This window comes from Otolemur garnettii, unplaced genomic scaffold (assembly GCF_000181295.1).
Source record: "Otolemur garnettii isolate 467f Iridium unplaced genomic scaffold, OtoGar3 scaffold00007, whole genome shotgun sequence".
Classification (NCBI taxonomy): domain Eukaryota; kingdom Metazoa; phylum Chordata; class Mammalia; order Primates; family Galagidae; genus Otolemur; species Otolemur garnettii.
Window position 1 is genome coordinate 37,795,518 of NW_003852402.1, and position 15,764 is coordinate 37,811,281.

General features: G+C 39.2%; 1 protein-coding gene across 1 annotated transcript in view; it reads right to left on the reverse strand.

Annotated features, from left to right (window-relative positions):
* OTOGL (otogelin like) overlaps nucleotides 1–15,517 on the reverse strand; it is a 154,454-nt gene extending 138,937 nt beyond the window's left edge. Inside the window, exons 1-7 of the mRNA XM_003783387.1 lie at nucleotides 15,466–15,517; nucleotides 14,023–14,062; nucleotides 12,907–12,955; nucleotides 8,141–8,207; nucleotides 6,250–6,348; nucleotides 4,632–4,786; nucleotides 872–993 (exon numbers count right to left, since the gene is read on the reverse strand). Of these exons, the coding sequence (XP_003783435.1) occupies nucleotides 872–993; nucleotides 4,632–4,786; nucleotides 6,250–6,348; nucleotides 8,141–8,207; nucleotides 12,907–12,955; nucleotides 14,023–14,062; nucleotides 15,466–15,517 (584 nt within the window). The remainder of the gene's footprint in view (nucleotides 1–871; nucleotides 994–4,631; nucleotides 4,787–6,249; nucleotides 6,349–8,140; nucleotides 8,208–12,906; nucleotides 12,956–14,022; nucleotides 14,063–15,465) is intronic.
* Between the last annotated feature and the right edge of the window lie 247 nt (nucleotides 15,518–15,764).

Consider the following 15,764-nt stretch of genomic DNA (forward strand, 5'->3'; position numbering starts at 1 on the left):
AGCTGCTCTGGGTTGCCTGACTGTGGCAAAGCTCCCCTAGTAACCTCTTCTGCAGCTTCTGGGGAATCTAAACTGAAAAAATACAAATGGGTTGATAAGGCCATTATGTGGGGGAAAATCCCCATGGGTTAAATACTTACTAGTGAATTCTGAACGATGGATAGAATTGTTCCAGCCCACAGTTAACTTCTGGCAAAACTCAGCTGGGAAATATTTAAAATTGAGTATCTGTATAATTATTTAGATTGAAGGGCAGATAACTCCACAGTATTTTTAGTTTAAAACCTTCCACCAGATATATAAACACTGCCTTCCCCAAAACTCTCAGGTCATATTCTTGGCAGGTAGGAAGCTAGAAGTGGGCTCCTTTCTGACCTGGCCAACAACAGGCATTTACTGGCTCTGCAACTGTCAAAACTTCAGTGGAAAATCTCTAGCGACCCCCAAACCTCATTCACGGAACCTTGGAACCAACTTCCAGAATCCTTTTTAATATAAAATAAAATAGACACTTAAAGTTCCTGTTTTAAAGAAAGAAAGATTTAAGAAAGAAAGCAAAATAATCAGAGTTGAGCTATGAAGATATCTCTTAAATCTCTCAGGAAAAAAATGACATTCTTATCTCCACCTGTGTAAACATATAAACATACTTGTATTCTGCACAAGCATTAGAAAGGTTAAACTGGTCATACTACTGATCACCTAGTTGGCCTCAGAGCCTACCAAAGTTTTGATATCTGTGCAAGATAACGTTCAGGATATTGCTGAGGAAAGAAACTCCTCCTACACTTCACAATTCCCTCCCAATGTGATGGTTGAAACTCTATTAATCTGCAGTGTTATTTTCATTATATCATTCATCATGTCCTACCTGATTCCATTCTTTTTTATTTCATGACCATAAATCCGAATTTCCTCTTGGTTTGAAAAGAACAAGCTGATTGACCGATGGCAAGAATACACTGAACCAAGGCATTTAGGACTATTATGAACCTTAAAGGGAGAAAAACATGAAGAAAGCGTAAGAACAAACAACAATAAGTAGTATCCATTCTCACTGCAAACCCACAATCCATGCGCATCCAGCACCACTGGTCTCATGACACTCCATAAGGTTATAACTACATTGAGGGTTTTCAAGAGAAAAAAATATTTACCTTAGACTTTGAACGACAGAATTAATTTCCTAACATACAAGTGAATCAGCATATGTTTAAAATGATAAGAATCATTACATTTTGAATGTTGATATTCTCAAGCTACATGGACGTACTGAGAAATCAGTGGTGATAATAAAACTGTACAGCACCACAAGAAAGCACACTTGTTATTTTTATGTCCTTTTTCTTAACTTGTTAGAGAATCATGAAATACAGCTTCTAAATGGAGCTCTACACAAAGTAATTTTAAAGGCTCAAAAAGTGACCATGGGAGTGACCATGGGAGGGTGGATGGGTGGAGGAAGGGTGATTGGAGGGATCACCTCTATGGTTTATCTTACAAGAGTACAAGTGAATCTTTCTAAAAGTAGAATATAAACTTCTTAACACAATACCTAAGAAAATGACATAAAGGCTATGTTAACCAGTTTGATGAAAATATGTCAAATTGTATATGAAAACACCACACTGCACCCCATGATTGCATTAATGTACACAGCTATCATTTAATTTTAAAAAAGTAATAAAAAAATTTTTTTAAAAAGTGACCATGAACTTCCTAAAGATAAAATTACATTTAAGTGTACTTATGCCCAAGACACTTTAGGAAAGGGAGAGATTATTTTTCAAAAAGTTTATGGAAAAATTGGTTTACTAGTAAAAAGAAAAGAGAGAGTAAGGAAGAAAAGAAGAGAGGAATAAAGGAAGAAAAGAGAAGAGGAATGGTGTATTTTTTTACCCTCTATCAAAGGTCCAAAAAGCAAAGTATAAATGATGAAGTCGTAAAATAACTAAAAGTAAACACAGATAAATGTATAGGTGCAAGAGAAGTTTCCAAGCATAAAAGTGAGAAGATAAATCACCAATAACAGATTTTTAAATCTGGTTCATAATCTAATGCGTATTCATTTTATGCTTCATCAGCAAATTTTATTGACTACAATGTAACAAGCATCATTTTAGATTCCAGGGATATAGCAGCCAACAAAACAGTCAAAAATATCTGCCCTTGTCAAACATATCTACTAGAGAAAGACAGTTAATGAAAAAATACCTAATTATAACTAAAATATATATTATGTAAGATGACATTGAGGAAAAATATTAAACAGAGAAAAAGGATTGTGTGTGTGTGTGTGTGTGTGACTTTGCATCAAGGTCTGGAGGACAATTTCACACTGAGCGGCTCAGGAAAGCCTTACTAAGAAGGTGAGGAGCCTGAGAGGAAAGACTCCTTATGCCTTCTGGGATAACTAGAAGACCATTCTAGGCAAAGATAGTGTAAGAACAAAAGCCAGAAGTAGGAGCATGTCTAAAATATTCTCATTACCCAGGAATCCAGACATCTGAGCCCACATAAGATGCTGGAAGATTCTTCTTTAGAGAAAGAAAATGGGGGATGGGGCGATATAGAGACTAATATTTGGAGGCTTATCTAATAAAACCAGAGGATCCTGCTCAGTCTCACATTATCCCAACAAGCCACCAGCCATATACCCAAAGTTTCCCATCAGCTTTTAGACCCTTCTTCTCAAATGTGAACAAACACTCGTGACTCTCGTGTGACTTGTAGATGAAAATCTTCATCATGAAGGACAGACAGCAAAAAAAAAAGAAGAAGAAAATCAAAAACAATCCAGAAAAATAAAGAAACTTCTAGAAATCCACGACTGGTATCTTTAGAGAGAAAAGGGAACATATACCAACCAGCCATGACACAGGAATAACAGGCCATGAAAAATAAAACTGAAAGAATAAAAATAAATAATTTGATATTAACAATATGATAGAATCAATTTATAACTGAAGTAGAGAGATTGGAAGATAAATATCTAAAAGAGTTGGAAAGAAATCTCCCAAAATATAGAGCCAAAAAAGATGAAAAATAAGAAGAAAATGAAGGGATCACTCAGTCCAGGAGACCTAACACATGGGCTCCAACCTAAAGGCCCATCAAATGCTCAACACAAAAAATGGGCAGGTGGACTATGAAATCTCAGAACTCTACAGATGAACAGATCTAAAAGTACCAGGAGGTGAGGAGGTTATACACCAATTGATCAGAAATCGGAGTGTACCAATCTTCAAAATTCTGAAAGTGATTTCTAAATTATAATCAAGGTCTCAATTTTTTTTCCTATGTACACTTTCTAGGAAATAATTTTCCCTTTCCAGGAACCAACTTGAAAATATAGTCAGTTAAAACAAGTGAGTAAACAGAGAGAGAGGAAATGGGCCCCCACTTACTGACCACTACAGCCACTGCTCATTCATACGTCTGGAGCACCCAGGAGGCTTCAGAGCCAGTCTCCCCAGGGTGAACAGAGGTGCAGGACCTCTCAGGCATCCAAGAAAAGGGAAAGACATGAGAAAGAACAAAATTCTCCAGCAGGATGGTGAAAAGAAATCCCAAGTGAGACATGGGTAGGAGCCCTCAGTGCCAGAGTCAAGCGGTGCTCAAGGGACAGCACTAATGGAGGGGGTGAGGGGGAAGGACAGTAAGAAGACTGAGGCGGAACCCCCGTGAGCACGGAAGACCATTTCACTGACTTCCCTGTCCAAAGAGACCTCTCAGTGGTCATTTTTATGCCCCATAAGCGAACTTTCAATACACTTTATTTTCTTTCTGATTCACAAGGATTTTTTGCCCTTAAAGTTTCAGGATCTACTTTTAATACTTGTACCCCCTAAAAGGGAAGGAGAATTTGGGCAACTCCAACCTAAGTTATTATAGAAGGAAAAGAGATTCAAACACATTTTGACTATCGAGAGTCTTCACTTTTTAAATGGGACGGCACAGCAGTTTTCTGGCAGAGCTTTGAGGTTTCTAGAAATTCAGGGAGGGTCGTGGGCAGGGAAAGTGTTCCCAGACGTCCTTACTTAAACGAGAACCACTGTGTGTTAGGAATTCATTTGAATCAAGAATTCTACCACTAAGAACCAATTCTCTGAGCTGAATCGTGTAGTATCAATCTACCCAGCAAATGGGACCTGTCTCCACAGCCTACAGCCTGTGCTTATGTAACTCATGTGCTCCATTTCATAAATTTGCCCCTGGTTCATACTGAAGATGCCATTTTTAAAACTAAACCAAGTAGGCATCTCACTGGAAGTGTCAAGAAGGAAGGAAGCATCAGGGACAGGCTTGGTGCCTGAACCCACTCCCTCTTCAAAATAATCAAAACTTGAAAATGGGGACATTGACTGAGATCGATACTATGACATCCATGATATAGCCACTTCCACATTGCTGTCCTTCTGGCATGGATGCAAACACTATTCCTCCCCAGCCCTATGCCTCGTCTGGATAGAATTAAACTCACGATAGCCACAAACTAGGTGCTAGTCCTGTCGAGAACCAAGAGCTCTCCCTCCACAGTCAGAGCTCTAAGTATTCATTCTACAATTATTATCAATTTCCCACCATTTGTCCAGGACTTTTTAAGTTCATCTTAGCCTAGGATTACTTACCCACACAGTGTATCGAGGCTCTAAATTACCACAGTCCTTTGCAAGAATGTAAGAACAGTTTCCTGGGAAGTAATAGTAGATGCCGTCAAATGTTTCAAAGTGATACTGTCCCCAGGTTTTGCAGATCCCATCCCTGCCGTTACCCATGTTCGGGACTGAAAAGAAATAGGAGAATGTTTAGCAGAATAAAATAAATACACATTTCCAGCAAAGTTCAATCCTGTAAAGCGATTCTAATTTTCATTAAGATAAGTGTTTTTCTACGTTAGTGAGCTATCAAACAGGAAGATATAACTGACATAAAACCACCGGTAGCTCTCAAAACAGACTTCCCTGAAGAAAATTTGGGTCCCCGGGCCGTTGTGAAATAAGAATTAATGTCAGAAAGTTCCTTAATTTTTATTTCTAAAGGAAGACTCCAAAAGAAAGAATGGTCAGGGGAAATGACACTGTAAAAGAGGTGACAGTGACAAAGCAAATAAATTGGCTCAGAAAAGAAAGAAACGTCACGGCTGAGTGTCCTAAAAAATAGCAGAGCCACCATGACAGTGTGCCGATCTTTCAAAAATATATTTGTGGTATCCACAGAGACAAATAACCACTGACCAAAAAAATCACACTTCTATGTCTGGGATCTGGGGGTGGGGAGCAGTAGTCATTCAAAGCAGGCTGGAATTTAGACGTTCCTTACCTCACACTGGCCAAATGTCAAGCTCTTTTCATCTCAAATCATATCACCTGATCCCTTCTTTCATCATGCCTGCTCTCTCTTACCCTTGTAGATAGCCTTCTATTCGATTTTTATTTGCCAGACTCTTTCTTAACAATGATATGAAAATCCGTAACATGGATGAGCACTCAGTGTGTATAAAACGTTTCAATACACTCTCCCAGGAGCATAACGATACGGGGCCAACCACGTGTCTTTTCTTTTTATAAGTTGCTCCTAAATGTATTAGCCTTGGCCAACTTTGGATTTCTCGGGAAAAACATACTTTTCCTTTACAGGGAGTATCACAATCCATGTGTATTGGTCCCCTCCTCTAGACCACAACCCCAAGAGGCAGGGACATTCATGTCATTAACCATTGTATCCACAGTGCCTAGCTTGGGACCTAAGAGAACCTCCATAAATATTGGCTAAAAAATTAAATATTTTTTGATCGTTATTAACATAGAATCTATCTTAGACACTGTGGATAAAACTTTTCTTAAAAAAAAGATCCTGCCTTTGAATAATTCTCAATACCATTTCTATTGTATGAACCAAGTGTTCATTTAATTCAAATTCAGAAAAGAACTGAAGTGGCTCCCCAAAATGAATCTAATTTATAAAGCAAAGCAGTGATGAATGAGAACCGGGTTTTGATGGGCTATTACTATATTAAGTGGAAAAATACTCAAGGAAATGGCAGAGATCAATGAGAAGAGAAAGTGAGCTCATCTATTTTCTTTTATGTTGTTTCTAAATTGCATCAAATTACTGAGCATGAATTGTGGGGTCTCTAGTGACTATATAACGAGAGTGTCCCAACTCCCAGCCGGTGAGCTCTACCATAGCAAATTAGGTCTTAATGTTCTTTTCATTATCTCATAATGAAACACCCCTGAAACTTACCGATCTGGCACCTTGTTCCAAGAGCCTGAAATATTTGACAGTCACATATACCAGCCTTAGAACAGAAAGCTCCGTTAAGGCATTCATAAGGACAAGAACCTGAGGGATAAAAAAAGTTATCTTCTGGCACGCATCAGTTCATAAACATAATATGTCAAGATCGAGCTAAGACTAACTGTAACCACTGTGAACTTAAACAGAACCCTGGGCCTTTTGCCCTACTGAGCTAAAGAACTCGACCCATTAAGTCTCTATCTATTTCCATTTCATTACGTGTGCCGTGAAGCAAGAAAGACAGGCTTTCACATCTCAAACTACCCGGAGAGCAAAGGTTAGCCTCCTTCCAGCAATTGAAAGGTCAAGTTCCCATGTAAGGAATCCCTGTCCCAGATGATGAGAACCAGAAATACACAAGCTGTAGATGATGCCGTTGACAGTTTGGCACTGGCTGCACATCCGATCAGCTCCTTTTCCAGGACTAAGCGCTGTATTAAAGAATAGTATCTGTCATTAATTTGCGGGATTGGGCAAAAGAGAAGGATTAGACGTTGCATTCGTAGTTTGTGTGCTAATCCTCAGGCTCAATTACAAATAACACATTCTTTGAAACATGCTTAATTTTGATGAGGCAGAGGCCAAAGTCACTGCGGGCTGTCACCAAAAATATTCTTTCTTTCTTGAAAAGAAAAACTGTCCCAATGAATTGTGTTCAAAAAAGGAAGCAAGAAGCTACAAACTCTCACCCTAATTTTCCATCACCCCTTGAGTTTTAAAAGTGCAAAGGAATCACAGTGAAAATTTTTCACTAATAAGAAAAGGACAGGAAGTAGTTAGCAAAACCGAAGGAAAAAGAATTTAAGTTAACACATCAGGAGAACTGGAGAACATCTTCGAGTCACCGTAAAATATTACTGAAGACGATGACCCTCTCCAGAAGACACCAAGTCCATGGAAGATCCTATCTGATTGATAATTTAACTACAGTTCTGCCAAAGGCAAAAATTAGAAAACCCTTATGATTCCTTTTCACCTTAAGATCCATTGATCTAAAAATGTCTCTTTATTTTTAAAAAACATACACATCTCTAAGCATATCTTAAGCAAGAAAAAATTAGCTGTTTCAGCTTAGAAGGTAAATAAAAGTGAAAAATATTGTTTTTCATAAACTCAAAGGCAACTTCCTCCCCCCCAAGGGGCATATCCATCTTTGAAGTTTATCTTAGATCACAGTCTTTCATTTTCCCAGTGAATAGATGTCTATATGTTTGGGTGAACAAATGTATTTCCTTCAAAAATGTGTTTACAGTCCTGTTTATTCTCTTGAAAGCAAGTATCAAATCAAAACTGGTGAGGATTATTATTATTTTAAACACAACCATAAGAATTTCTGTTTCGCTGAGCATTCCAGCCCAAGGGTTAGAGTGTTGGCCTTGCAAGCCAGGAGCTGCGAGTTCGAGCCTTGCATGGGCCACATTTAAATGTAAAAAAGAAAAGAAAATGAATTTATATTTTATAGTTACCATTCAAATTACATTTCAAATTACCATCGGCATTCTGCTTAATGGAAATGGGAGATTGTTAAGGAAAGACAGGGAATGTCAAGGAATCTGGGAACAAGTAATTGATTCAGGAAAAAAGGCTTCTGATACCAGTGATACCTTCCATGGTTGTGTAATTATCAGCTTTGTCTAAATATTTAGCCCTGGTGATTTCCAAAAATAATTCAAGCTTCTGCAGGAAGTGAACTTAAATTGTTACTAAGTATTATTACCACCCTGGCTCCTTTCCCTTGCTGGGGAATATGAAAGTAGTAATGAGTGGAGTCAATGTATCTATCCCTCCAAGGCCACTGTCGAGAAAGTCAATGCAAAAACAAGGTATAAACACTGACCTTTTATTTTGCTCTCACCCCAATTAATAGCTTCATGGAAAAAATATCTTGGAGAAGTTGCTTCAAACTTTGAAAGAAAGAAATAATAATTCAAGTTAGTCCAATTATTTAATTCAAGCCAAATATGCCAACTGGAAAATAGCTACAAATACAGAAATCACAAAGTGCTGACGTTATGTTCCCTGGTGTTGCAGAGGCTGCCGCTCGGGGGCAGAAAGGGCTCCTCTGAAGCCTGGGCTGCATCTCCTTTCAAGCCTTGCTTTTGCCTCTTACGACTTTGCCCAGACGTCTACCTTTTCTGTTTGCTGACTTCACTTCCCTTCCTCCTCCCCCTGCCCATCACACGCCTTGTGAAAGAAGCCTGGTGGGAGTCTACTCTTTGGATTAATTGACTGTAGCATGGGGTGCTTATCTCTACATTTCCCCCACAAAGTAGCAGCTCCCTGACATTTCAGGGTCAGATAGGTCTGGAAGAGGATGCACAGGGCAGATGGCCAAGCCAGACAGCGGAGTCCTGCCTCCCTGCACACCAGTCTGCAAAGGTTCCACCCACAGAAGCTTCTGCTGTTTCTGAATCAGCATGTCACTTTCAGCCTCCAAAGAGCTGACACCTTAAAGTTTATAAAACCTCTGAATACAGTACAGCGTCTGTACGGTGACTGCCAAAGAAACCGTAACAAATTGGTCAACATAGGGAAGTGGTCGCCATGAGAAAGGAGGCCTACTGTGCCCATACGTACATGCGGTGCATGTCCAGTCTATGAAATTCAGGCCAACTTAAGGAGGTGGTGGAGGTGGGGAGGTGGTATGAAGTCCTACTGTATTCAGAGATTCTACTGTGTATCATGGATATCTACTCAACATTTTTTTTGTAGAGCCCAAAGTAGTGGTTAAAAGAATGAATTTTAGAACCAGAGCTGGATTAGACTTCCAACTACATAATTCCTTCCTCTCAGGCAAGTTTCCTAACCTCTTAGCGCCTCTGTTCACTCAACTATAAAATTGGAGTGGCCTACACGTAATTGTGTACTTATGATAATGATTTAAAACCATGTATGTAAAGCTTTCGACTTAGTGTCTCACAAATAAAATTAGCAATAAAAAGATTTATATGAATCTGAGCAATCCAAATGAAACCTTAAGACATTTAAAGGTCAGTATGGCTTAGTAGCAAATAATTGTGGGTTCCTAAAACTCATAAATTATATATTTTTATTCCAACTCAAGCCAGTTGAGTGTCTGGTCTGGCCATAGCCTTTCCATTAGTAATTATGTGTTCCCCAGAATAAACACACCCAAAGTTAGCCACGTATTTGTCAAATTAAGTAGCAGTTTGTATGAGGAAAAACAGAGAAGGTGGATGAATAGGACGGAAGAGGACATGAGACGCTTGACTCAAGAAACAAAGTCCTTTCTCAGCGGATTCTGGGCTCCCTCGGCCATGTCAAGTTTTGTCATTGTCCATCTCAGTAATTTTTCACTTTAACAGGAAACCTCCCCCCACGCTGTATAAAAGGACTCTCACACTCTCTTGCCATTTGAGGATTTGTTTCTAAGCGCTTTGCCCCACATCCCACTTCAAGTTCATTGTTCTCTGTTCTCAGTAACCCGACGTTTCATCCTCACTGTTCTTTCTCCCATTTTTTCCTTGACTCTGTCCTCTAAGTTATACTCACAGCAGTCATGACCTTGATTCCCTCGATTTTAACAAGTCTTATTCTCTCTTCAGCCATCCTGTTGTTGGCTGCCTAAATCTAACAACAGCCACCTATGTTACTGGACACCAATATCTTTATGGTTTGGCTCCAACGTGGTTTTCCCTTTAGTGGAAATCAGTCATGTCTACTGCTCACCAAAAGTGCATAGTGACTTCAATCCTGCCTCAGACAGGCTTATAACTTTGAACACATTATTCAACCTGCTCAGCCTGAGTCTCCCAATCTATAAAATGGAATAGTAGTCACTGCCTCACATAACTGTGAGGATTAATGAAGTCATATACCAGGAATAGTGGCAGTCACATAGTCAGGATTATAAACATGCTACCTGTTTTTATTATTAGACAAAAGCTGAGTACACTGGATAACACAAGAGCGAGGCAAAAATGCGCAATTTGTTTCCTTCCCACATCCCCTTATCAACTCAGCACATCCCTGCACACCTCCTTTACGGAATTAGAGTGACCACCTCACACGCCAGCTTCCTGGACAGCACAGCATCCCAACAGCACCACAACAGCTCTCGCCAATGCTAAGATGTGACACACAGTTTCTACTATTTTTTTAATATATTTGAACTCAGAATGACATCTATAATTGGGAGGACTTTTATTTTTTTATGTCATATAAATTACGGAAACTAACTGATGTGTCTTTGAGTCAATGAACCTGTCGCACAGAAATGACTTCTTTACAGGCCTACTCTCCAGACCCGGAGTTTCCGGATTACACACACACGCTGCTATTCTTGTTTACATATCCAGCGCTGTTCCAGGTACATCATCAATGAACATCCACTGAACCAAAAAAAGATACTATTCAAGTGGGACTCTGACTCCCTGGGGTTGAAAGCCTGGGCCTTGGCACAGTCTGTGCTGCTGCTTCTCAGTCCCCCTCTGGACTCATCCGGTTTCTGTGCACAGGGAGACCCCCACCCCCAAACACCAGCTTCTTTCTGTCTTTGTCTCAGGGCAGAATCCAAGCATGGAAGATTGCAAGAACTGCCTTTCAGAAGATTTAAACCCCTCCTTCCCCCAGGCCTCCCTCACCAAAGAGAAACAGGAATCAATGGATAAATAGTCCGCCTTCTCCATCTCTGGCAGAAGCGATTCTAGAACAGGTTCTACACGGTTTCTCAGAGGGTCCCCAACCTCTGAGGATCCCCCAAAAGCCCGTGACAGGAAGCCCTCATTAACACACCCTATGTTGTCTCACTTTCCTTTCACCCTCATTTTTGCACTTTCTAAACAAACAGCCTGCACGGAAATCTATGTCTCCGTGCCTGTTTTCAGGAGAAGCAGTGTTGAAAAGTAACATGTGTGCCAAGGGATCCAGACAGCAGGTCCATATAGTCATGTGACTGATAAAAGAGAACAGCCCCCTCTTCCCCCTGGATCCCATCTCCATGGGAAGGTGGAGGCACAGAGGAACACCCACATCACACAGGGAGTCACCGCAGCACACCATGTGCAGAATTCGGAGTCTGCCCTTTCCGTGCTCACGCCATCGCCACAGTTATTCCTCCACTCACCTGCAGAGTTACCCATGAATCTGTGCTCGGCTTCCCTGGAGCAAGGGAGTGAATCTGTGGCCCAGAGTTGCCTTTTAACACCTGAAATTCCAACCTAACCAGCACGGCCTGTGATTGGGACCCCATGGCCCTTCTCCACCATCTCTTCCTTTAAAATAAGGTTCAGAAAAGAAATGATGTTGACACATTTTCTAGCTACAGGAAACGGAAGTACAAGTTTCCTAAAAGGGAAATCAAGGCAAGGTGAATGTGTTCCTCACTTCCTAACAGAAGGGAGGCATTAACAGAACTCCTTTGGGGTAAATGGTAAATGCACACAGCTAAATGCACACAAGTGTAGGGCCCTGTATGTGACATCTTTGGGGCCTATCTCTCAGCTTTCTCATTCCGGTGGTTTCACCAGAATGAAGTGTTTCTCAAAATCAGAACTTTCCACTGAGTTTTACAGATGTTCTTTTGTCATTGACAAGGTCTGCAGGCAAATTTCTCAGAGAAAAATCATCTTAACCACGTCACGTGATAAATAAACATTAAAGTTCACAAAATACTCTTTTTAGGAAAAAATAGTATTTCTACTCCATAGACGAGCCTTTGCCCATCGTGGTCCAAAAAAGATCTGTCTTCTAAACTGTCACAACAGTGCATCAAATCTATCTTCCACGTATCTCCTAATTCTCTTCAATTAGCCCCACAAAATACACCAATGCAGACGCCCATCACAAAAGGCGAGTAGGAACTGTTTGTCCTTCATCACCAGCAAAGGCTCCTTGAATATCTAAACTGCTTGCTACACACATCACATTCCTTTCCAAAGAAATGCCTGCACTAAGTTAGCATTATCTATTTTATTATCTATCTTTTATTGAGAAATACTTTTTAAAAATCCATTCAGTTGAGCATTCCAACCATAGTTTGAAGAAATTGCAATCACATTATCCAGTATCTTATAAAAAGACCCAAGTAAAAAAGTCTCCTTCAATATACGGCCATCCTACCCTCCCCACACACACACACAAAAGAGCGCCTACCCAGAAACACCCATAACTGAGATTTATCAGACAGCAGAAAAGCTGTCTGCCAGCCAGCACGCCAGCACACGTCTGATGCCCTTCTGTATTATTTAACTCGTATCATTTACACCTTTCTCTGCCCCTTTTTCACATCATTTGTGGCGTTGTCATTGCCCTAACTGATACTGTGCTTAATTTTAAACCAATTCGAATTTTCTGGCAAGTCGATGAGATTAAATCCCATCACAACTGCTTCCAGCCTGCCACCAGGTAAGGGAAGTGAAGAGCAAAACGTGTATTTCCCGTCAAACCAAGGCCAGGTGAGCTGAGCGTGGATTTGAGGGTCGCAGGAGAGCAGCTGAGAAGCTACTCCGCTTCCTCCTCTTCCTTCCTATCTTGTTTTTAGCATTTTTTCCCCTCCACAAAGGCCTCATTGTTGGGGTGACAGCGGAGTGAAAGCAGATGGATTATTTCTCTGCCTCTCTCTCCGTCTGAGGCAGAACCTACCTGCGCTGCTAAAAGAGCTCTTTTCTGTCGATTTTCATGAAACCCGTTTCTGGAAGAAAACAAAAAGAACTTGTGTAGTCAAAGGCCCCTCAGCAACCTGAACAAGCGTTTCCCAAGAGAGCGCTGCTGCTCTCCTCCTGATTTCCATCGCTCTATCAAAGAGGTCTTTCTTGGTGGAACAGTGAAGAGGCCCCCTCCCCTTTCTGGAGGGGTTAGATTTGGGTGGTGGCGCGGTCTTATTTTACAAAATTTGGGAGTGTCCCCAGATTTCTCCAGGCGCTGATGTAAACTGAATTTTAGGAAGGAACTTTGAGAGAGTAAAATAAACAAAATAGTGTAACATTGTAGCACCAACCCGCCTGATATTCTCTCCAAGTGACTTTGTAAATCTGGGGAGGTTGGGATTTCCCAAGAGCATGGCCACTATTTTCAAACGTAATAACTCAATTCTCTCCTATGCCACCCCATGCAGGGCAGAGGAACATAATTACCACGTGTAAGGACATCACACTGAATCTTATTAACATCAAACGGTTAATAATTCACTAAGGTATACATTTGTTTCATAGTGGGTTTTGTTTATGGTATTTTCTGGTTTGTGTTATAGTTATTAATAAAAAATCTTATTTAAAAAATCAAATGGAGAATAGAATTCTGTTTTCTAATAAACAGATCAGCTTAGTCCAAAGCGTGATTTTCATTATTTAGTGCTATAATCTTTTTATGCTTTTTATTATTAAAAGCCACTTTATGTTAAAAATATAGCAGATTTGTAGCCAATGAGGTATGTTAATAACAATAAAAAAGCAGGATATCATGGAATATAACATTTTTACAAATCTTGAGGGTGAAAGGTTTATATTTTGGCACCTACAGTCATTGGACACCACCAAGAACTCCTCTTACAATTAAAATAAAAGTAAATATTTTTGCTTCGTGTATAAGGACATGAATGCCTGAACATTTTTAACTTGTGAAAATGTTAAAAACTACATTCCATGGTTTTTTGGTAAAATTTCATTTGTTTTTTCAAAAGCAAATATAGTTGTCTGCTGAATTTCATAAATTCACCTTAACTTTATTTTTCAGAGGACATGAAGAACCAGAAATACTCACGTTGATGCTCCCATCAAGACAGATGATGCACAAATATATTCTGCCAGAGAAAAAATACATATGTGTATGTGAGAATGAAAAACAATTATCCAACCATTTGGTCACAGGCTCTAGTCATTTACTACATCATTTATTTCAACCTCAATTCTAAATCTGAGCTTGAATTTTGCAGCTAGTTCTCTCATACTTTTTAGAAGACTTTGATCACCAAATTCCCTGTGAGACACTGGAGTACCTGACAACCCCAAAGAATGAGCAATGTGCATGGATTTACGTAGAGACACAAGACAACTGAACTAGAAGTAGACGTGAAATCAGAGATGCAAGTTTTCATTCTGGTCCTACCACTCAGCTTATGCCAAGCTTAAGCAAGATACCAAGCACAGCTCAAAATGCCAGTGTCAGACCAGCATCTCCAAAGTCTTCTCCAGCCGACAAGATCCTATGACATCTTTCTCCTGGGGGTTTCTGTCACTTCTGGAAGTGGAAGATAGCATCTTTGATCTCTTTAGTCTTTAATGCTTCAGTAATTTCTCCCCATATCCCTTACAATCTCCAAAAACATACAGATCTTTATAGGAATTAAAAATTAACAACTGAATGCAAACAAATACTTTCCCTGTTTTATTAAGTGTGATAAGGTGCTTATCTGCTAGAGATACATAGGTGTGTATTTCATGATTTTAAAATGCTCCAGGAAAAAAAAGAAAAATGAAGGCAGACAAAACAAGTTCAGTGAAATTCTGGTAGTTACGGAATCTGGGCAAGAGCACATGGGAGGTTAGATATCATTTTAATCTTGTGTATGTTTGAAAGTTTTCTGCAATATATAACAAAATGAAAAATGGATGAGGTGAAGGCCATATCAACTAGTTTGATGTAAGCATTCCAAATCGTATATAAAATTAGCACATTGTACCCCATAAAGGCATTAATGTATACATGATCTATGTATTTATGACTTAATAAAAAAAAGATTTAACTTATGAATGAAATTACTATAAAAGCAATTGAAAACCAATTCTTAGCCTCAAATAGTAAAGTCATTCTCAAATGTCTTTTTACCATTCTTCAAGTGCTCAATTTCTCTTTATCTCTTATAAAATTTGAAATGTTTAAATTACACATGGACGGCTATTTTAAAAAATCTTTTAGAAGAGGAAAAATTAGACTCAGAGCTTCTTCCAATGTAACTGTATATTATAATAAAATAATCATTTTAACCAGTCATTAAAAAATACTTGAAAAATGAAAATTAAAAGACTTAAATTATCTACATGGTTAATAATTTTCAAAAATACAATCTATTATCATTTAGTACATATCCACATTAATAAGTTCAACGTGCTTCACAGTAAAAGGGGAAACTGCTCATATGAATTATAAGAAAAACTAAAATACAATAAATAATGAATTAAGGTAAAATTTAATATAAGTGCTTACCTTGTAATGAAAACAGCAGTGTATGAAGCAAGACTATGTTCCAAGGTATCATCAAATTGAGTTTTCTCACAATGTTCATTTCAGTGTAGCCTTTCTCCCTGAAATGTAACCAAATTGTTGGTCTTTACTATGATGGCATCTTAGAAGTATATGTATTTACCGTGTGCTCAAATTCGAACAGATATAGGTTTGCAATAAAGTAGTTCAAAAAGGAATGCCAGGCTTCCAGCTACATACAGCATCTGAGCTTTGGAACTTGCAGGCAACCCTTTGGCTGAGCCTCTCATTAGCAATGCATG